This window comes from Harmonia axyridis, chromosome X (assembly GCF_914767665.1).
Source record: "Harmonia axyridis chromosome X, icHarAxyr1.1, whole genome shotgun sequence".
NCBI lineage: Eukaryota > Metazoa > Arthropoda > Insecta > Coleoptera > Coccinellidae > Harmonia > Harmonia axyridis.
In genome coordinates, this window is record NC_059508.1 from 3532910 (window position 1) to 3556936 (window position 24027).

General features: G+C 34.4%; 2 protein-coding genes across 3 annotated transcripts in view; one reads left to right on the forward strand and one right to left on the reverse strand.

Annotated features, from left to right (window-relative positions):
* The window catches only part of LOC123685768 (aspartyl/asparaginyl beta-hydroxylase), a 60705-nt gene that overhangs the window by 14287 nt on the left and 22391 nt on the right, over positions 1-24027 (forward strand). The window lies entirely within an intron of this gene.
* On the reverse strand, positions 10540-14302 carry LOC123685769 (hairy/enhancer-of-split related with YRPW motif protein 1). The gene is made up of 3 exons (XM_045625640.1): positions 13823-14302; positions 12926-13143; positions 10540-11268 (listed from the first exon to the last, which is right to left on the reverse strand). Exons 1-3 carry the CDS (start codon positions 13978-13980, stop codon positions 10643-10645), a joined length of 1002 nt encoding a protein of 333 aa, XP_045481596.1. The 5' UTR covers positions 13981-14302; the 3' UTR covers positions 10540-10642.

The window sequence follows — 24027 nt, forward strand, 5'->3', positions numbered from 1 at the left end:
AATTAAGACCGCTTGGTGCCGAAGGTACCTGGTTCGAATCCTGGCTAGGTCATGGATGTTGTGCATGTCTGGTGTTGGTTAATGAATATGATAGAGTCTTATAGATAATGAAGTGTTCGTTGTGTAGATGGCCAAAGTAGCCTAGCACATATAAAGGAAAAAGAGAGAGAGAGAGAGAGAGAGATATGATGCTTAGATAAGTAAAGAACACAAGAATTTGCCACAACATAATATCATTAAAAAACAATTTTAACTGCGAAAATAATGGTTCAGAGGTAGAAAAATATGAATGAAAAAAAAATATATCACGGTTATAGGAAATTCGATAGGAATAAATAGGAAACACAAAGGTTGTAAGTACAGGGTTAAGCTTTAAGATGATCATCACTCAGACAACTTTAGGAATCAGAAGAACAGAAAATATTAATTATTCAGAAAGTAGAACAGTTTCATCCACAAAAATATTCAACACAGTCATTGAATAATAATGAGGCAGATATTGGCGGGAACAGAACAGCGGTAAAATAAGTGAATAAGGAATACGTAAAGGGATCGTGTTAACACTTCAAACTGACATAAGAATAAACAGGAAATATAAAAGTGATAATTCAAAAACACCGATAATAGTATTTGAAAATGTTTACTCACCTCAAAACAATTACGTCCCGACATTAAGACAAAGGGCCTGTTGTCTTCCATGCTGTACGTCTCCACTTAAATGTTGTTGTCGATGTATATATATTGGGTGTACTTTTTGTTACCGTTGTCTCTCGGTTATCGAAGTCGAATGAAAACGATGAGCGAACAACCGATAATTAATATGCCTCCCCCTACCACAATTCACTTGACTCTACCCCCTCGCAATAAGCCACCCCTAATTATTTAACGAGATCAAGCGCATGTTCCCACACAATCCGAAACTAGGGAGGGTTACGCTTACGCATTAATCGGGAATAAGATTTCCTTACGTTCTCACAAGCGCCGATATTGACGAGCGCCGAATTGGTAATATACTAACTGACAAAAAAAACTGCAAAACCCAGAAGGAGCTGTTTAAATTTTAATTTTTTTTGTAGAACATATATAGTAGGGGAGACTGGGGTAGGTTGATACATTTTTAAAAAAAATTGTTAATAAAAATATGTGTTTAACATTTACAAATCCAATTATGTCGGAGTGAAATTTCAGGACTTCGCTTAAACGTTCAGCAATATCCAAAACCTGAAAATGGAAATTTCAACCTTGATTATGAGTTCTTGAAATTGTCAGTGCAAAGTGTCTCAAACCTCTCTATACATGGGAGGCTTGATACACTAAAAGGGAGGTTTGATACAATAAGAAATAAGGTACAAGCAATAAGAAGAAATCTATCTTTTATTATCATAACACTTCCTAATTCCTACATAATTCGCAAGTAAACATTTTTATTTTACTACTGACACTTCCACAGGCTGAATGGCACTTCATTTTCTGATGAAGATGACGATCCAGCTTGCATCTACTACATCATTATTTTCGACGTTCATCGGAAAAATTAATCTCATTCATTTTCGTCCTCAGGATCAAAGTCATCAAACACACTCTTTTTTGTTTTTACATTTCTGTTTAAAACTTTTTTTTGAGGTGAGATTTACTGTGTTAAACGTCTCTAGAAGACTAATTTAGAAAATATAGGACGTGATCATATTATGATATTCGGTTGAAGATCTGTACTACTGGCGTCTATGTTCTAAATGAATAATCGCATCAAGAATAAAGTAATGAATTTCGTTAGTTTTCGTTGATGAAGAGATAAACCCTTATGTTTGTTATGCAAATTCTCACATCGAATATGTAGAAAACACACTTTAAGCTTAAGATGACAAGATCGTTGCTAGATTTCAACAGACAATATTTTCACACTCATAGAGACACTGCACGTGATTAGGCCTTCTTTGGGGAACCAAGGCGGGAAATTTGAACATGTATCAAGCCTTCCTTGTATCAACCCTCCCCAGTCTCCCCTATAACAAGAAGTAAATGATTGAATTTGGAGAAAAAATCGTGAAGGTTTTTCATGTAAAAAAATTTTTGATACTTGAATATTGTTATCGTTTTCTGCAAGTTTTTTAAATTTGACAACAAATCAGCTGTCCGAGGAGATCCAAAGTCGATTTTTCGTTGTTGTTAAAATGCCTAGAGCACGTGTACGTGGAATTTATCGCCTGCTAAGTGAATTTGATGGAGGTCGAAGTACTGGTTCCGTAAACATGGCATGTTGATATGATAATCAGAATCATGGGAAATTCAGGCTGAACATCGAAAAAAATTACTTGAAGTGGGGGATTTTTACCGCTCGTTCCTTCGTGCGCCTTGGTCATATTCATGAAATCCCTACTCGGATTTTGCCTGACGGAATGAAAGAGCGAGAACGAGCGCCAAAAAATCGGAAGTTTTCAATTTTCATCTTTGGGAAAATCGTAAGATCAACGGCCCAATTATAAGTGAATTATTGAAATATCATTCATCGTATCGTTATAAAAATGGTTTTACTTTGCAGGTAGTTACATTCAACCGATAAAATTCAAATGGAATGTTAAATTCGCGTGCATTACAATTTTATTTGGATATTATTTAAATGAGCTTGAACAGCGAAAAATTCTTGAATGCCTTTTATCTACTTCAGCATCTCTCTAGCTCTATACCTATGTGAGCTTCTTCTTTTTTGCTTATGTGTGATTATCCTAATCAAACTGTCGCTTATTTATCTCCATTTTGGCAACTGTCATATTGAGAACTGTCTTTTTTGACGAATCCCGACTAAAAACTATGCCATCAATCAACATACGAAATTGTTGAAATTCACTGCAAAAATGGTGCAAATCTTGATGAAGCAGTTCGTGAAATTGGACACCTTCTCTATAGGAAAACTGGTGCCAAAATTTGGAAGAATTCTGAATATCAAACTATTTTTTCACCAATATCTACTCGCATTCATGCTGAGAATTCCAAAACCATCACTGGAACAAATTTGTATAGAAAACAAAATCCAAGCATTGTAAACTATCAAATTTTCTAGCGTGTGTTTGTCGTGACCCCCTTCTATTGAAGGAAAGTTACCATTCAATTCTTTGTTTTCTTTCTTCTGTACTAACCCCTATCGTTCTCAACACTCAGGTAGAAAACACCTGTTCAGATCATATTTTGATGTTTCACAAGCAAATTTGGACGAAAATTAGTATCTCAAATTTATTCATATCAAATATTTAGTATATTCCGAGAAAAAAAATTATGAATTATATTACCGCCCAACTTTTAGCAACTGAAATTTTGAGGGAAATATAGCATGAATAATTTTTACATAAAATCAGAAGCTTTTGTGCCATTTTGATCCACCATTGAGTTTTAATTTAAGAAGGGCGGTCGCTCATCCACATATTGATCCTACTAACATTGTTCTAATTCAAGATTAGTAAATTTGGAATTTAATAAAAAAAAAGGTTCTTTACTATTACTCCTCACCTTTACAATTATCATGGAACAATTAATACAAATCTGATTAGTGGATATGAATATTCGTGGAGAATTTGCAACCTTTTTTGAAATAAAGACAGATGATTATCTTGCCTTTTTCTGGTATCGTTGAACCCCTAAATTGCGATCAGTATAATATGAATACGTCTATATTATCCCGACCCCTATTGCAATGTGAAATTAATAAACAGATGTCACAAACTGAGAATACCGTATTCAGAAATTATTAGCTAGTGATGGAGGAATTGATTTATATGTATGATCGGTAACTAGCACGCAGAAACATTTTTATTTGCGTTATCAATCAGAAATAGTCAACAAGGCAAGGGAACCGATGCGTGAAAATGCGATTTGCGGTCTAGTCATGAAACTTTGTCATTTTCACGTAATTTCTGTGTAACCGACTGGAAGCAATTTTATTTATGGAGCTGATATGGGAGAAAATATTGGTTATGACGTTTTGTGTTTTATTCGACTTGTGTTACTGACATCCGACCTGATGAGTAAAATCAATGTCAATGATATAATGCACATAAAAATTCTATGTACTTTTGTTTTTCGCTGTATCAAAAGCGCTCTGCATGGAAACAATTTCGCAATTGTGAAAATTTTTTTGTTTCGAATTTCAGGTGAATTATTCAAAAATTATTCGCATTAGTTGTACATTGATGTAGAAAATCACGTATCATAGTTTTTTTTTTGCAATTTATTAATACGTTTTTTAAGAATAAAAAGGAAAAATTCCATATGAGGTTGATAACTATTCAGAAGATACTCTTCAATTTGGTAACCCTTCAAAAATCAAGAACTCGAATAAAATTTTTGGGAAAATATTTAACAAACTATTATTAATATGATAACGGAGAATGATACCATGATACTCAAAAAAATTTTAAAAAATCCCATAGTTGGTAGCCCACTCACCTCTGCCATCTCTACGTATGTGTTGATGTGGAAATCTTCTCTTTCTGATAAAAAAATAAAAAATTAAATACACTCAACGATAACTTGCTGTGAGATATATTTAATAATGAAAATGACAATTATTTGTTTTTAGACATTGAAAAAGGGTTCTGCCCAAAACGTATGTATTTATAATTTTGACTGTGATAAGAATCGCAAGAAAACTTTAGTAAAGGACCATCCCTTACAATCAAATACCTAATAGATCAGAAAATGACAATAAAACTGTTATTCAATAAAAAACTGATTTTCTCGATGACAGTTTTATATCAGAAGAATTTGACGATAATTTTTGATACAGAATTTTCTAAGCGTTAATTTTATCACCCTCTTGACGTATCGTTCTGAGGTGAAGAAAGTGTAGAGCTATTTCATTTGTTAGCACCGGTTATGTGCCAAATTTGCCATAGTTGAAGAAACTAAGAAATCATTAAACACAAAATAAGTATCATTCATCTATGGATGAATTTTTACGGAACGAAAGAAGATGGATTCAACGATATACTGACGAATATACATAATATGTTTCCGGTCACTTTTCGCGAAGTACACAATGAATGAGAAAATTGTTTACTTTTAATCCTTTGAATTTCGGCAATAATCCTGAAACAAGTTATCACGTTATTGATTTTTCGGTTATTTTCGTTAATACAAACGTATGTTATGTGATATCTCATTCGAATGATCTTTCAGTCCTCTAATCTTCATGTGAATTTGAAAATTATTTACAGGGTGAGCCAAAAAAAATGAAATTGTTTTTGTGTGTCATAGTATGAAATTCACATTCATCGAAATACTGATTGACTGTTTGAATCCACAATATAGAAAACAATTTCAAAAAGTGCGTATGATGAAAGTGAACTCAATAATGGAATATGTTTATACCAAAACTAGAACCGATCGATTAAGTCACCACATTTACACCAATGATATAACCACTTTCAAATTTTGGGGTATCAAAGAAAAAAATTCATCGAAGTCCAAAGGATTTAAAGGAAATCAAATATTCCAAACTTAACGTGCTCACTGATGTATATTGAATTACTATCTACTTGTTTTCATTATGTTTACACAAGCTTTGTCAATCCGAAGTTTTCAATTACAAGTGAAGTTCGCCAACCATCAGCAGAGGAAGTAGAAAATTAGTGGACCCAACTGAATGCAAATACTTGTAGCTTTTCAAATGCGGAAAGGGAGGGGACTACTGCGACTTGGATGGGGTTGTAGCGTTGTGACTCGTATGGGGTGGTGAACGTGGGAAAAAGAAGTAAATGCGACTCTCATGCGATTGCAGCACACGCCAAACTGCTTATGTTACACCTGCAAAGGGCTAACCTCTACGTTCTTATTTCTGATATCCAATATCTGATAGCTTTCGCGATTATTGCTTTCCTTTTCTCCGAATTGCAAATTTGAACGGACAGACAGAGATGCGAGGCAGCCAAAATGTAAAGGAAGGTATTAATGCCAATTAGACAATATAACTACACAAAACACTGCGAATTTTTTTTCACTGGGGTACATTATTTCCTCTTGCTTCGCAGGTATAAAAAACATGTAAAAAAAATGGTAAATGTAATTCAATTTTTAGATTACAGAAAATAATCAAATTCAAAGGTGAAAAAATCTTCTTGACCGATTTCGAAGGTCCATTTTAGGAATGATGAACTATTATCGGTTGCTAAACCTCGTTCATTCTCATAGCTCTAGAACACGATCCGTGAATTGTAACAATAGAATTAAACAATCAAATTAAAAATAACTTGGTGACATTCAATCATAAAATTAAAAAAAAATAGAAAATAAACAAACTGTTCACTATGAACTCTCAGGAGAACTGTAATTTTCAATTTTGTGCCGGGAGTGGTATCAAACAATCGAATTCAAATCTACCTGACAGGTTTCATTGAAATTTTTGTGTATATCTATAGTTCATCCATAAAATCAGTTAACCAAAATGTCACGTATCCGAGTGATCTGAAAACCCTCTAAATCAGGAAATACTTTGTGGGGAAAGGAATGAATTGTTTCGATTCATTTATTTGTTGAGATTATTGAAGGAATACCAAGATACAAGGAGTACAAGAAATACGGAATTTTATTGGAATGTCCAGATTATGCCAAACAGACGCAGTATTTATTTTCAAAAAAATTGATTATGGATGGACGAAAATGAGAGATTCCATGGATAATTTTGAGGATAGAAAGTCCTATAAACTTCCCGAAAACTCTTTGTTTGTCATATACAGGGTGTTTCTTATAGTCATCTTTTTTTTATGATTATTCGAGTTTATAGAATCTTGCAAAACATTGCTACATATCGGGAAAATAAAGACCAAAACAAATAATTCATTCATTCATTCATCATAGCATACTGACTGGGTTTTTTAATAATTTGAATTTTGCCGAGGACTTCAAAACAATTGTTTGAAATTTTTCTTTCGAAATCGATAGCAGGTACGAGGAAGCTACAAAAAATTCAGTATGAAATCACAGTTTCTTTTCACATTTTTTCGAACCACCAGGGGTCCACCGAAAAAAGTTCTGGAGGAAAAAAGTGGGCACTGTTTCAAAAAATATATCACCCTGTAAATTTGCAATAAGAATTGGGATATCACGTGATATAAACTCTTAAGTGAAATAACTATGCTGTATTTCAGTTGAATATCTTGTGTTTTGCTGATGCTATGAGGAAAAAAATTGTGTTTAACACCCTGTATCTCGAAAACATAGCGTTGCCCATATTTATAGGGCTCTTTCTTGTTGAATTCTCTGAATTTTCTTCTATACCTCTAATTCCGGAACACCCTGTATAATAATGGCATATGTCAAAAGGGAAAAATTCGAGCCTATCAAGTAATAATTCATTTTCTATATGCTCCTTCAATTCCTGAAGAAAATTGAAAAAGTGATAAATTATATTCCCGAGCCCAGGAAGTTCTAACTTCTAACCCTATATGTATTTATGCTCAGATTCGAGTATAAAAAGGAAAAAATCTACATACGAATTTCAAAGAGCGCGAAGAACCTGACTCAATGTTAGTGCTTTTCTCATGCTTTATTTGATATTACATAATATTATTCATTCATGTCGATATATTTTTCAGTGATCGTTTTACGTTCAAAGTATTTCACTGACCTAGTACAATGCTCCATGTCTTCTAGAACCTGGAACAGCTAACGTATGTTAGCTCACTTTAGCATACTGAATACGTTCATATGTTCAGCTGAATCAGGCAAAAAGTTTCTAAGACATCTTACATTTCAGTTAAATAAAAAAAACTCCATACAGTCTTCTTTTTTCAACTAACTGCTTCGTATCAATCGTATCGCTAATATCAAATCTCGATTCACTTACGATTTGACCTTTCTTATGTACAGTAATTCAAATAATGATTTCATCAATTAGGACAGTTAGAAGGTTTGCAGTGGAGTGATTGCTCATGCGAAAAAAAATAATTTCGCTACCGTTGTTGCTTTTCTTCGAAGTGAAAGAAGGGTCATACAAAATTTGCATATACCAGTGGAGGACCCAGAACCGCTTCATTGTTGATATACAAAAGGATGTCCACTCCGTCCCTTTCGCAAATCGATTTTCAACTAGAAAAACTGGACATTGCGAATATTCAAATACTGATAACCAGTTCTGGACAATGGTCAGCGAGGTCGAGCATGAATTTCAAATTTATCATTTGTTCACAAAAGAATATTTTCACGTGTTTTTGTTCGGCACTGTGAAATACAAAAAAGGAGGCTAAGCTTTTGTCGCATACAACTTTTTTTTCTAATCTCTTGCACGCGTTGTGTTGAACGCGCTAATTAAACGTTCTTACCCCAAATCAGGCACATACGGTATAGTGCGTATGGAAATTTTTTACGGGCTTATGAATTCATAAGCAGCGGGACATTTCTCTTAATTTACATACAACTTCCGCCAACACCGGCCTATCTATGTTACGTAGAGTTCAGTTACTAATGGAAGCTGTGCGCTGACGTTGTTTATCAATTAATTTAGTAATTGAATAACAGATTCAACTGAAGACCGATCACGAATAGCGTCATCTTTTCAGCAGATTTGTGGAGAAAAAATTATTCGATTGCTTAATAATTCGCCCGAATAATCACTGTCGATACAAATGACGCAAATCTGTGAAAAAACAGGATACTGAAAGAGGTAAGGGGAAGTTTTTCAGCCTAGTTCATACCCAATCAATCGATGAGGATTTCAACACAATTTTTAATATGTATATTGGATTGAATTTTCTCAAATTGATACAGGTACAAGGTAGAATGGTGTTATATTTAAAATAAAACGTTCAAACACGAAATAATTCATAATACAGTCAAATTTGAACATGACGAATTTTGTGTTGTATTGTTTTTTGAAATATTTTCGGTAGGCTCCGATTCTGCCCTTCAAAATAGTATGTGGTACATTTTCATTCCATCTTTGGAGTCCCCAACAACTTTAATTTAAAATTTTTGAACAATGATAAAATATCGTGTTCATATCCAAAATTCCATCTCACTTTTTGAAGACATAAGGATAGTTCAATATTTTTTATCCCGACTATGAAATTCAATTCAATGACATTTTTTTTTTCAAATATATCATCAAAATTTGTCTATTCTGAGTTCAAGTTTTCGAAGGAACTAAGGGAATAGAAAGACAACTACTCATATATTTTTTATCAGCTCGAAATTTTGGTTCCAATAAAAAGAATGATCTGATACCCCAACAAATATTTTGGGTTGTTCTGTGGGACAGATATGAAGGAAGTTATATAGTTATTTTCTTGAAAATTCATCCCAATATGAAATCATCAAGAAAAACGTCACGATATCAATTCAATAACCGAATAGTGATTTATAATAGTGCAAAAGGAATTAATATTCTTCCACGAGTTCAAATTTCAACGAATGTTAGATGAACGAATTTTAGCCTTCTGTAGGCGTATTATACATTATTGTTTCTGATTCACTGAATTTTTATTGAAATGAATGGAATAATTCCATAAATATCGTTTAGTGATTTTTGCATTGAGAAATATTAGTTGGCAGAACAGTTTTCTATGTATATCGCCAAATTTGACAGCTAATGGATTAATCCGTGGTAGGAGAGTTCCGAGTAGCAATATAATATAATAATGTGTGGAACTGAGACATTCTCGCACTATTTTGTTCTACGGGATATGGCAAAATGAACGGATTTACCACAGAATTAAAGAAATTTATTCCTGTCATAGAAGAAAACAGAAAAAACAAAATTTTCATATTACGATTTCAATTTTCATAAGTAATTGTAGAAGTGCACCAAAATTACCAATAATTTTGCATGACAGCGTGTTGCATGAGTTCATTTCCATTTTTGGAGAAAGAGGCCGACACCCAAGGTGGAGGGCTCTTTCTCCAAAAATGAAAATGACCGAATGCAGTTTTTCAGAGAAAACACGCTTGAATGCGAAATTTTCCGGTCATTTTGATGCACGAGTGTAAATCAGGAGAATATTTCCCGAATAAACTGTTACATTACTTGTCAAACTGATTTAAAATGGAATTGCCATAGATTCGAACTGTATAAGATGCATAGAAACTATGCATCTATGAACAGAACAATTATCGCAGTGCAGTTTCGCTTCCTACAATGCAATTATCGCTGTAATTTTCGATAATTGTTCTCCTTATACATAGAATTTTTGACAGGAGGGAAATATTCAATTAAATATCGACGTCTACCTGAAAATACCGAATACTTTATTAGTTTCCTTCGAAATGAAGTACACAATATAAAAACATATTTTTTATTATTTTATATACAAAATCACAATTTCAGTCAAACCACCGGAGTTCAACGAGTTATCATCTCCAGATGACAACTTCAGCTATCGAAAATATATATTGGAATGTATTCTTTTTAAATAGGTAATAAATAAAATATATTTAATAAGGTACAAATGTGAAACATTCAGTGCAAGCACGATATTTACAATTATTTACAATACGTATTTGGTTTCGTGTGCTTCATCCAATGATATCTGCAGGAAAATGATCTTTCATTAAAGGCACATCAATTTCGTCATGGCACTGTCGGAGCTAAAATCGAATAGAAACATTTCTTTTTATGGTAAACGGAGCTTTTGTACAAGACATTAAAGGCATATTTGACCTAATACGCTACTTCGGCACCCCATGGTCTGTAAGGCTTCATTCCCTGTGAAGTTGGTATGTTGCTTTGGTTGTAGTTTTGGTGATGACTAGATGTGGGAATGGTGAATGTATTTGGTGGATACTGATGAGGACTGTACGCCAAAGCGGAAGTTGTAGTGGAAGTCAGAGGTGTTAGAATTGACGTCGATGAAGCCAGTCTGCCTGAGTCAGTGGTCTGCACAGACGAAGAAGATTGAGCGCAAGAAGTCGAAACGTCAAAGTGACCAAGCTCATGGTGCATGTTGTGGTGGTGTATTGGAGTCGGCTGATGCGTGTTCAAATTGGTGATAGGGTGAGATTGTGCAGTTTGATGAGCTGATGGTAATGTGTTGAGTGGAGGTGGTGGGGGGTAAGGCTGTGTTGAGCCATAACCCCAAGGACTTGTTGTCGCCTGTTTGCTAGCGAGTTCCCTTTGTGCTGCGCAACACTGAAGGTGCGAGGTCAATCTGAGCCTTAGGGGATTTTGAACGTCGAGTCCTTCTATTCTTTCGAGGTATCTGACGACTTCGGCCACGCATTCCCTGAATCCCATACCATGATAGTCCATTGCATACTTGTGGGGATCGTAAGCGAATGAGTCTATACCTGCAACAAGAAAAAAATTGAGAGATTGATTTCGAATGAGGTTCAGGAATTATTAAATTCTTTCAAAATGGACAGTCTGAAAGTTTAATGAGAATAAAGCCATTTTGTAATGTTCTCTTTCATGCACATTCTTATCAGTATGGAGCAAATTCATTGGATATATAGTAATAATCCTTTCAAAATGATTCAAATATCATTCCATAGATGAAAACAAATTGCGAAAGTATGGAATTGAAGATGAACATATGAATTCCAGGACAATATTAAATACGGCAATGTTCGTTCATCAGTTCCGAAATTAAATAAGTTGGAGAAAAAAAAACACCCTTTGAAATTTTGGAATGTGTAGAATTGATTTTTTTAATCTTCAAAAATTAAACTCCGGATATTTTTCAAAATATTCCACTTGGAAAAAATAAATTTTATGGAAAATTTCTGAATGTTATCAGAAACATTTTTTCGGAAATAAACGAAAACCTAAACATAACGAATAGTTATAAATGAGCGTGCCTTATCATTTTGTGGAATGCAAACGAACTGTCGAACAACTAAAGTGTGAAATAAAAACATTATGGTGGTAATGTTATCATGTTTGAAGACCGACAGGTGACTATAGAATCGAAGGGGTTTGCTGACCAGCGTGCGTGGGAACCGGCTATCAGAGTGACTCGAGTATAACAGCTGAAGCGGTAACATGGATCGGCCGTGGGAAAATAGTATGAATGATAGAAGCAACAGGTTTAACACTTTATTTATCCGCTATACCCTTTGAACGGAAATCCCTAATGAATTTTTGCACATTCAGAGGATGACCTTCGGACGGTCATAAAAAATCCTCATCATTCAATTGAATACATGAGTTAATATTTTCGATTTTTGGTTGAAAGTAATGACCTCAAAATTGGTATAAAAATATTGGCACAAATGAATTATTGCAGAAATTTGCTCATTAGAGAACTTTAGACAATTTTGGTACACTAATTCTGGTGAAAACCAAAGAACCCCTAAAAAAAATCTGTATTGAAGTGAATATATGTCGAATAATTTCATTTGTTATAAAAATAATTGAACAACTTAGTTACTCCGTAAATTTCATATATTTTATACTTATTCCTTTTGAACAGAAAATTCGAATGTATATTGAATAAAATGTCTTCATTAATTCGATAATCGATTAGATTTTCGGATTACTTATGAATGATAAAAATTTTAGTTTTTGCTAAGAACATTAAAATGCAATGAAAATGAATCGATAGAATATTTCCTTAATATAAAACATAGAAAGATTATTTATTATTTAATAAAATCACTGGGTTCGATATTCGTTTGATTAGAGAACATTATATGCAAATTCATAAAATTGGTGTGCCTATTCAGAATTTCATGTTTTTCGAGCTTTCGGTTTTTTATATAATATAAAATACCTTCACCTTTCAAAATGTACTGAATTTCATACTTATTTGCTAATTATCAAGCTCCTAAGTTCAATATCTTCTAATTTACTGAACTTTTTAACTGATGGTCCACTGTGTGCCTTACACAGTAAAGATGACCAAATAACATATCATCCCACCAGTAAATTACACTACACAATGAACTGCATCAACAAAATTCACATCGAATAAAACCTTAATAAGATGACATATCTTCGACCTACCTTTGGAATGCAACATCTTCAAATGGTCGACGGTCATCTGCAAAATTTCAGCCTTCTCCAGCTTTGCAGAACCCTGTTTCTCGAAAGCACTTGGTACGAGACGTTTCAGCTCGCTCAAAGACATATTTATGCGATCTCTACGTTTTTTCTCGATTACACCTCTACGTTTTTTTCTCGATAACATTTGGCAACTGTCAGCATCCCCTGGTGATGTGCAACTGTAAGGAATCAAGTGTTAAAGCCAGAAAACGAAGAGGATATTTAAAGTTATGACAATTTCTTAACTTGGAAGGTCATAGAGTTAAGGATGAATCCAAAATCAAAAGAGGTTTTAAGGGATAGAGATGACAATCTCTTGAAGTGAAAAGAAAATATTCTTGGGAATATCAGAGGTTTTGAAAGATTGCAATCACATATACATTGAGGTGAAAGTTGAAGAGTGGTATGAAGATAAAATGTTGTTATCAAAAATAGGAACGATGACAATTTCTCAGACTTAAATAATGCCAAGGAGAGTGTTAGAACTGTTGTGCAAAAATAAGGTTTGGAAATATGACAATTACTTGAACTTGGTTAGTACAAGCGAGAATTTCTTAGACTTTGATCATATCATTGAAAGAGTTGGAGGGTGGTTGTATTGAGTAAAGTGATTAATTGTTGAAGACATAAATGTTTTAGGTTTTGTAAGATGACAACTTGTTAGACTTGGATCATGTCAGTGACTTAAGGATTTGAAGGGCATTATAACTGAAGAATAAGGAATTAGATGTTGAAGTCAGAAGAAATGGAAAGATGTAAATGTATTTGATTAGTGTCAGTGATGTATAGATGTGATTGGGTGTATTGAGATTGAAGAGGTTTGAATTGTAGAAGAGTATTAAGAATTTGATCACTTACTGGTCTTTAGATTCCTCGGAAAACACATCATCACAGTCGTCACTTTCTGACAGTGGTCTTTTGACCGCTCTAGTCACTGGTGTCCAAGACGTAGTCGCGGGGTTGTTAGCGGAATAACCCCAGTGTAAGGGTGTGTTCTGAGATAAACTATGATCCATGTCGTCACCACACAAGACACACTTGCCTCGAAAATATTTCGGAAATGAAGCGCGTGACCAACGTCGTCTACACACGCGTGCAACCTGTAGTTGAATGTGTCAGAGACTTACCCTGTTGATACGAGCGACGTTTGGCCACGTTTTCATCCCCACTTCATCCCCACCCGGTAGTAACCACGCGACACTCACCCTCTTGCTCGCATTTCCGATTGATTCCGTTTCCCGTCCTTGTCTAGGGATCCTTTGAACAAATTCGATGTCGCGTGTTGGACATACTTCTAGTTTTTTCCCACAGGGTGTCGATGGAGATAACTGACGTGAATTGTGAAAATTGCCCTTTGAAGATTTACTGGGGCGCCCTATAATTAATTTTCGGGGATCCCTGCAATTTCTGGTGATTAATCTTTGACATGCGTAATGATACATTACGTTTTATATGATATTTATTGTTTTTAAGCCAAGAGAATATTGGTATTTAGAACTGAAAATTTGGCACTTAAAGTACAGAAAAAAATTTAATGATTTTTGATGCTCTTTGGATAACCGAAAACATTCATGTGCAAATATTACATAGGCGTACAACTCTGCTTCCGCCGTTTTTCCCGAAATTCGAGACTGTATTGTAAAAAACTGGTTATACATTTATCATTCAAAGTATTGACCATCGCTGGCCACTACCTTCTCCCATCTTTCGGGCAGCGTACGAATCCCATGTTAAAAAAACTTTTGAAGCGATCCACGAATCGATCCAATTTTTTACTTCTTCATAGGACCGGAAGTGGTGGTCAGATAGAGATGACGTGAGCCATTGATCGGAACAAGTTCGAGGAAGCAACGTCTGGAGAATACGGCAAGTGGACTTCCCAATTCAACGTTTCCAAAGTGTCGTGACCAATTTCGCAATATGGGGTCGAGCATTGTCATGCTGTAAAATCACTTGTCTCTCGTTGTATTGCGGTCGTTTGTCTTCTAATGCTCGGCTCAAACGCTCGATAACGGTCGCCTGTGATTGTTTCAGTCGGTTTTAACAACTCATAATACACTACGTCGAGCTGGTCCCACCAAATACTGGGGATGAACTTGGAACCGTAAATATACGGTTTGGCCGTCGACTTGAAAGCATGACCGGGATATCCCCATGATTTTCTGTCTTGATGAAGTAATCCCTCCTATTCTGCATCTTCGAAAACCTTCCCTCTTCCACCTTCTTGCTGGTCTTCGACGTCAAAATCACCGTTTTTGAAGCGTCGAAACTACTCTCGGCGCGTTCTTTTACTAATAGCGGCCTCGCCATAGCAATAGGTATTTTAGAGCATTCGATGAGCCTCAGCCGCAGATTTCTTCATATCAAAACAGAAAATTAGAGCCTTCCGAAAATGACGACAATTTGGCTCAGAGCCGGATTAGACTCATTTCCTCCCCTAGGCCAAAAACAATTTGCCGCCCCTCTGAGTGAAGAAAATTAAAAAATGTATTTAAACACGTCATTTTCGTAGGAGTTGATTAAAAAAATTTACTATCTGGAAATGAAACAATCTTTTGTGCTTATTTAATAGTATTTTACATAACATTCAAAAGATATTCAGATAACACCGCAATTACAGTTTTCATCATTAATATAATGAAGATTTTTTTTATTTGCCTTTTTTTTCCGCAAATTTTTGCCTCGATGTCTAATTTTTCACACCACTCAGCTTCAATGCACAAAACGGTAAGATAATTCAAACGCTTTTGAGATCGTAAATCCGATATAATTGGCTTCAAAGCTGAAAATGACCCCTCTGCTGAGCAGTTCGTTGCAAAAGTGCATAAAAACATTCTAATTGTGATATTCATGTAGGGAAACACTTGCACTAAGCTTTTATCGCTTCTCTTAAAGGTTCTGACTGAGCGACGTAGGCTTTGAAGTGCAAATATTCATCTCGAAGTTTTTTATCTAAATCGCCAGGAAGACTAGAGATGAGATTAGTAACTGCCTCTCCTAATTCTTCAGAATCAAGCGATTGCAACTGAGCTACGTAGTTTTTGAAGTGCAAATATTCATCTTGAAGTTTTTCATCTAAATCGTCAGGAAAACTAGAGATGATATTTGTAACTGCTACTCCTAATTCTTCAGAATCAGGCTATTGCAATTTGAATGAAAAAGAGAACGTCGAAGCAAAATCCTTGTAGCCATTTTAACGTTCATTCAATTCGCTTGTTAGATGGTCAATTATAACAAGACAAATCCCTACTCTGAAGATTTTCCCCCCACTCAAAGCAACATGTATAGTATATCCAAAGTCACTTGAACTAGTCTAAAAAACGCTTGGCCAAAGATAATTGCAAAACAGCCATAAACCATAGGCGCACACTTTTCAAACCCTTGAGTTGAAAATAATATTTTTGCTTATATATGGGACTCAGATGTCGATTCTTTCAGAAAATTTGTGACGTGAGTAGCTTTTGCTGTTACATCAAAAATGATATTACTATGTCATTCTACGGTGTTATAATTTGATTATTCTTTATTCTCGACGTGTAATATACTATCAAGGAACGTTATCAACGATGATGAACTGATCGTTGCATATAATTATAAGAGCACGAAAATGTTTGAGATGAATTCGGAAATGTTCTGTCTGAAGGTAGAATAGGTGCATAACTTTGAGATCCTAGAATGACATCCAATTTTCTACGTCAAATTAGCAGCTATGTTGCCGAATTGAATTTTATTTCTTCGTTATTGTAAGACGAAATTTATGTCCCTCAGTGGAAGCAGAAGGCTAACGATAATAATGTACAGGGTGATTTACCGCGATTTCTATTTTCTATAAAATACTTGATTGATTTTTCGATCTGGCTACGTAGCTGCTAATTTGACGTACTAAGAGCCTCAACATCATATGCATATTCTACATGATATCTCAAACCAGTAATAACATTGCTAAAATCAGAAAATGTAATGAATATTTTGTTGGTTAATCTCATTTTAATCAATTCTTCCTTCAGTGGAATATTTAGAACCCGTCATATATCAATTCTGACATCGAAAGTAAATAGAGGAATAGATTTGATTGCGAAATATTCATCTTTTTTTACATAAGTAATAGAATTGTGCCAAACATCGAAGTCGAAATCATTAAAAGCATCAGTCACACAACGAACTAAAACTACGTAAAAATGCATTTCAATAATGCCCTTATGGACCACACTGATCTATGCGAATTATTAGAAGGTAATCAAGAAGTGATATATGCAGCCAATGAGTGTAACCAAAAACGCTCTCAAAGTGGAAAGGGGAATACGAGGGGAAATATTCAGCCAATAAGATCAATCAAATCGGGACATTCTTGTTTCCAAGACGATTTGCTAAATACCGGGGTTTATTTGAGAGTAATAATAGCAATATTTTCATAAATTCCAAAGGAATTTCTGAAAACTTGGACAACCCTGGTATAATTGAAATATTCAGGCTTCCTCCAAGTGAGTTTGGATATACTATACCACTCGAGTTTCATCAGCAGGAACAGTTCTTGTTGTGGCTCGTCTTTCTTCACTTTGACAATTCCCAACTCCAGAATTGCTCTTCGCTTTCTCCTCAAATCGATCTCCGTTGAGGTTCAGGGAATGAGCCGCGTATGGGAGCCAATATGCCAAAGGATAGATTTCTTTTATTTTTGCTTGCAGACATTACGAAAAAAAAAATGAACAAGTAGAAAAAGTGATTTGAAGTTGAGTTTCCATAAACTTTATTTATACTAAAAATTTCACTAATAATATTCTTAAATACCGAAACACGAATGGCGGAAACTCTATAATGGTTAGCTTCCGATTCTCCTTCAATTTCCAAGTTTTCGTCAGTGCGTTGTCGTTGCTGTTATAGGATGAGGGCGGGCCTAAGCGCTTTGCATCGACGGACAAATACGACCGACCAGCTATCAGTGTCGATGCCGAAATTCGCACAAAAAATACACGTGTATTCAGTGACGGATCATAGCAGAGTAGCACGAGGTGCGCGCTTCGTATTTTCCCAGACGAGAGTCGCTGAACAGGGCAAAACAAAGTAAATTTGGAACTGGATTACCTGTAAGACAATATTGAAGGGGATAATGTTTATAATGCGAATAACGAGAATTCACTTCCTGGTCTAAATGCATTGCTTTGTGACCTAGTAATTTATATGACAGAAAAATAGTTTATATTATAAAATTCACTCCACACAGCGTTAGTGATATAGCTAGATTTGATATTGAATATACTGACAGAAACAGAATTTACACTGTGTCCGTAAAGTATGGAACAAATTGATTTTCAGCTAAACAGACCATTTTAAGAAATAATCCTGAAACACGTCGATTTTTCATTTTAATTTACCGTATTTCAAAATAATAATCTAATATACAGGGTGAATCACTTTCAAGTAATTATATCACCGTCATTTTTTTTTAATGGAACACCCCCATTTTGTCTCAATTTTCCGATTACTCTAGCTGAGCTGATTCCAAAAATGTATCACATGCTGATTCCAATTGGTACAGGGTGGACTTTGCACTTTATGTTTTTTTCTCGATTTCGTAACCACAAATAATTAATTCATAATGAAAATTAAAAAACCATTATTGGCCCCGTCATACAGAGGGATCAATAAACCTTCCCTTATGAGTGAAATTTCATAGTTCGATAAATCTTGAACTTAACGGTAGAATTATTTCGAATTTTGCAGTTCGCAATTCACTAGGGATGGAATCAACAATTTTTGTTTGACTCGTGCTGTTAATATTTTCACAATATTCCACGAATTTCACAGGAAATCGCTAAAATAAAAAAAATTATCACCTCTGTATTTTCGTTTCTTTCGATGAAAAAATTAGCAAAAATTATGTGTGTGGAGTTGACCCAGCACTTTTTGAAAAGAATTTTGTTGTGCTAGGTTTGTCCTGCTTTGTACCGTTGAATGTATCTATGATTTCATATGAATCCTCAAATATTTCAAAAATCGGAAAAATGGGCCAGCACAGCACTCGAAAAAATGTGCTACACATATACCGAGTTTTTCCGAAAATCTCTCTAATTTTCTGAAAAATCGAAATTTAAAGAAGGATGCTCCATCACTTTGGTTTCTTCTTCTCACAAATGAAAAAACTTGTTTCATGCCGTAAATATTTCCACGAAAATTTTTAGAATTCTCCGAGAAATTATGAAAAAAAAGTCAGCCAAGCACTTCTATTTTTTTCCAAAAATCGAAAATCCAAAAGTGCTGGGTCAACTTTACTCACATCAAAAAATTGTGCTACACCCATGTAAAGGTAGGTATTCCGTAGAAATTTTCCCAAAAAATTAATCAAAAACAAAAAAATTGGAAAAAGGTAAACCAGCTTTGGCCTTTTTGACCGAGAATTGTTTTATACAGGGTGGGTATGTTGATATGTACATATATTTCAAATGAAGATTTCTGGAATCAAAGGAAATACCTACTTTTTGCCTTCACCATTTTTTCGGCTCGTTTGAAAAGACATGGCATGTTGAAATTTCATGAAAAAAATGATATATTCAGTTATATCTTGCAAATGGAATGGAATCGAAGGAAATGATTTTCGGAATTTGGTTTTTACTGACCTGATGAATCTTTTCCGAACATAAAATTCTATCAGAGTCCGGTCGACAGAATGCCCACTATACTAAGTGAGAAAAAAATCGAATCGGAAAAAATAGTAGGTAAAGGAAAAATGTGTTTCTTCTGACCTCAGGAATCTTTGGTTGAAATATATGTACAAGCAACGACTCACCCTGTATAGTTGGGCTATATATTTCAAACAATTTACTGGTAACTGACTTCTGAGGAAAAAGTAGAGAGTTATTTCTGAAAATCTGGCCAGAACAAGATAACTGCGCAAATGTAGCAAAAGTATCTGAAGCAATTTTCGCCGAAAAAAAACGAAAGTGCAAGACTAACTTTCTTCAATTTTTTTTACGGAAATCTCAAGGGCACAACTTCTCATAAGTGCAGCACAATTTTCACACATTTTCATAAGAAAAATCGAAATACAGATGTGCTGGATGAGTTTTTTCAACCTAATTTCATACTGAAAATACATCCCTGCAATGTCCATATCATCGAGTAAGGTAGATGATTTTGAAGGAAATCTGAAAAAATATCACCCGTAAACCGTCTTCGTAGAATGTGTGGCCCAATCAATTGATTCTTATGAACTCCACACCATACGTTCTTTGAAAATTTGTGTTAGGATTTGATGTACGTGATTGCATGAGGATATTCTTCACGAGAATTCCTCAGATTGAAAAAACCATCCCTCGTGAAATGTCGTCATCAATAAATAAATTTCTATTGATTATTCCTTCATTTCTTCAAATTAACCGACATCTCCAGAAAATACAGCAATTAGATGACGCAAGTTCATCTGCAGATTATACGGTGTATTGCGGTGTATTTTCTGGAGATGAAAAGGGTGAAGGTTTTTTTCTTCAATTTACGCCATACAGTCACTTGCTTGCGTAACGTTCATAGCATGAGCAATCCTTCTAGTGCTTTTTTTCTGGACGTATCTTTATCATTTCAAGAATGGCCATTTTCACGAACATAATTGAAAACTGATTCGAGAACGTTTAGAAATAAAAAATTACTTGTTCAGCAGTACATTTAATACTAATCTTGGCAGGAATTCGCCTATCGTGAGAATGTGTAGTTTATTTAATCAATATTGTAATGATTTAGACCCATTTAATGTAAATTTGAAATCATTTAAGCGGAGTATCGGAGGAATTTTCTTTCAGTGATTATTTTGTTGTTTCATGTTATGTTCCACTTATGTACACCATAGGATGTTGTTAAAATAGTTTCTTATGTATTAGAGGATACTTTTCTGGGAGTATTCCTGTTTGTATTCCGAAACTGAATAAATAAAAAATTAAAAAATAAGCATTATCCATCAAAATTTACAGTCCTTAGGAAATAGTATCGACAAACTTGAACAGTTACTTGCAGACAACCCAGATTTCTCCATTCTCTGTATAACAGAGCACTGTAAATCAAGGGCCAAATCTGCCAATTGGGATTGAAAAAATTCAAGTTAGCGGCCAGTATGTGTCGGGAAATAGGAAAACATCGGCAATTTTTATCAAGAATAATTTTTCAGCAAAGCAATGTGAATCCATTAGTAACCTATCTACCATCGGAGAATTTTAATGAAGTGGGATATTGTATGAAGTAAATAAAATGAAGATGATAATTGTGTCAGTGAAGACCTCCAAATGGAACTATCGAGGTATTTTTTTGAAAAACTTGAATGTTTCTGAAAAAATTGATCCCAATAACATCATATTTATAGCAGGGGACTTCAACATCGAAATGAAGGAAGGGAATGAAACTTCAAACAAGTTATTCACTCTTTTGAATCATTTTTCTATTGAACCTGAAATTAATGACTATATCAGATATCTCATATTTCGAAAAGTGCTCTAGATAATATATATACTAACTTTATGAGTAAGTTGAAAGCTGAGGAACCACATTTCTGATCATAGGGCTCAAAAAGTATCTTTCGAAATGAGTAACACTTCTCAAAATATACTTTCTGGAGAAAGATTTTTCACTGACGAAAACAAAGAACTTTTCCGAAGTAAACTTTCACAGCAAACATGGACAAATGTTTATGTGTCCGAAAAATCTAATGTCAATGAACAATGGCGTGTTTTCAGTAATCAATTCATAAGCCTTTTCAATGAATTTTTTTCTTCAACTCTAGTACCTACGAAAAAAAAAATCACTTTAAACCAAATGCTACCATAAAACAAACAAAACCTTTTTTGGATATTTTACTAGTTTTATCTGAATACGATTAATCATACAGTATTCTCTTTGTAAAAAAGAGTACGACAATATGTTAAAACTGGAAAAAATAGAGTGCTTGAGAAGAATAAGAAAATCGGATTGTAAGATGAAATCTATGTGGGCTATATGCAAAGAATTGACAGGAAAAAGTTGTAATGAACATAACTCAACAAGAAATAATTCAAAAAAATTAGCCAATGACTTCAATGAGAACCTTCTTAATATAGTACAAAATATTTCTGCTAATAGGAGCAATATCCCTTTCGACTGTATGATTCAAGAAAATAATGGATCTATATTTCTTAAACCGGTCACCCCGCATGAACTTGTAGGTTTGTCTCATCATCTGAAAAATAAACTCTGTTCTGGTTATGACGACGTACCTATTGCCATCGTGAAATCATCAATAAGAGAACTAGAGAACTGTCAGGAATTATCTGTTACACCATTAATAACTCGATGAAATATTCAATTCATCCCGATCAATTACAATTTGCTCTTATTAGAGCAATATTTAAAAAGGAGTATCCTGATGATCTGGGTAATAAAAGACCGATTAGTTCATTGCCTGCTTTTTCAAAAATCTTCGAAATGGTAATGATTTTTAGACTGCTCAATTTTATGAATGAACACAATATTTTCTCCAAATTCCAACATGTTTATCTGAAAGGCAAATCAACGAATACCGTCATATATCAGTTCATAAATGCAATTTTCAATCACTTAGAGAACAAACATTTAGCTTCAAGTCTTTTCATTGATCTTAGCAAAGCTTTCGATTGCGTTAACCATGTGATTACCGACAAAATCCATGAAGGATTGATTTAGAATTGGAATGTTCAATTCTTCGGCAGAATTTCAACGTAAGCCGTTTAAAACCTGCAACAAAGTGAAAAATTAATGGACTAATGATTTTCATTGAAAGTATATAAGGTGATAACAATAGAACAATATAAAGTGAAAACATAGCTCTGTTTTCTTCAAGCTAGACAACTGCTCCCTTTGGCATATACTTATACAGGCTGTCCCATAAGTGGCACGTCACAGTGACACCGGAGGTAGGTCAGCTAAAGAGGGACCTAACCAGCCTAACATGACCCCAGTAAAAGTTGCATGGTTTTCGAGTTATTACCAAATTACGTTTTTTAGTGAATTTTCACCTTTTTAACATTGTCAGGGTCAGAATTCTGCTGGAAAGCTCTCGAAGCTTATTTTTTTTGTTGTAATGGAATCTTAAATAGTTATTTAAGATGACATGAGTATGATTCTGTCAAAAAGTTATGTGGATTTCGTAAATTAATGGATAAATCTTGATTTCAATTGCTAGCAAAACGAGAACTTCGACTTTGGACACCTGCTGTGAAAAAAGAATCCTTGAAACAAAACGAGCAAGTAACATCAAAAAATTGGGCATTTTAGACAGATTTAGAAATGGTACAATACACGAATCTTATGCCCATAAAACTAGGTATTTTCATCATTTTACCGATGCTCTACTTTAACTAAGTTGAAACTAGGAACCCCGCTATCAGGTAATTTTGCCGCTTGCTATGACATTACATTTGATACCGGGCTTTGTTATTATTTGTTAAAGTCACAATAGGGAAAAAGATGGATTAGGGGAAGCGAAAAAGGAATATTATTGAAAAAAAAAGGTAAATTAATTAAAAACAGACTTAACTTTCGATTATTTATTTAATTCTTAAATCTAACTTACAGTAAATGTTCAAATTGTTTCCCTCGGATTCTAATGCATAAATGACACCGTTTTATAAAATTACGATTCAATTTTCTTAAACTAATTTCCGATATGGTCCGGGCTGCGTCGAATAAGAAGCGAGGAAGAATTGCGTGAACGCGTATTCGACGCAGCCCGGACCATATCGTGTATTGTACCATTTCTAAATCTGTCTAAAATGCCCAATTTTTTGATGTTACTTGCTCGTTTTGTTTCAAGGATTTTTTTTTCACAGCAGGTGTCCAAAGTCGAAGTTCTCGTTTTGCTAGCAATTGAAATCAAGATTTATCCATTAATTTACGGAAATCCACATAACTTTTTGACAGAATCATACTCATGTCATCTTAAATAATTATTTAAGATTCCATTACAACAACAAAAATAAGCTTCGAGAGCTTTCCAGCAGAATTCTGACCCTGACAATGTTAAAAAAGGTGAAAATTCACTAAAAAACGTAATTTGGTAATAACTCGAAAAC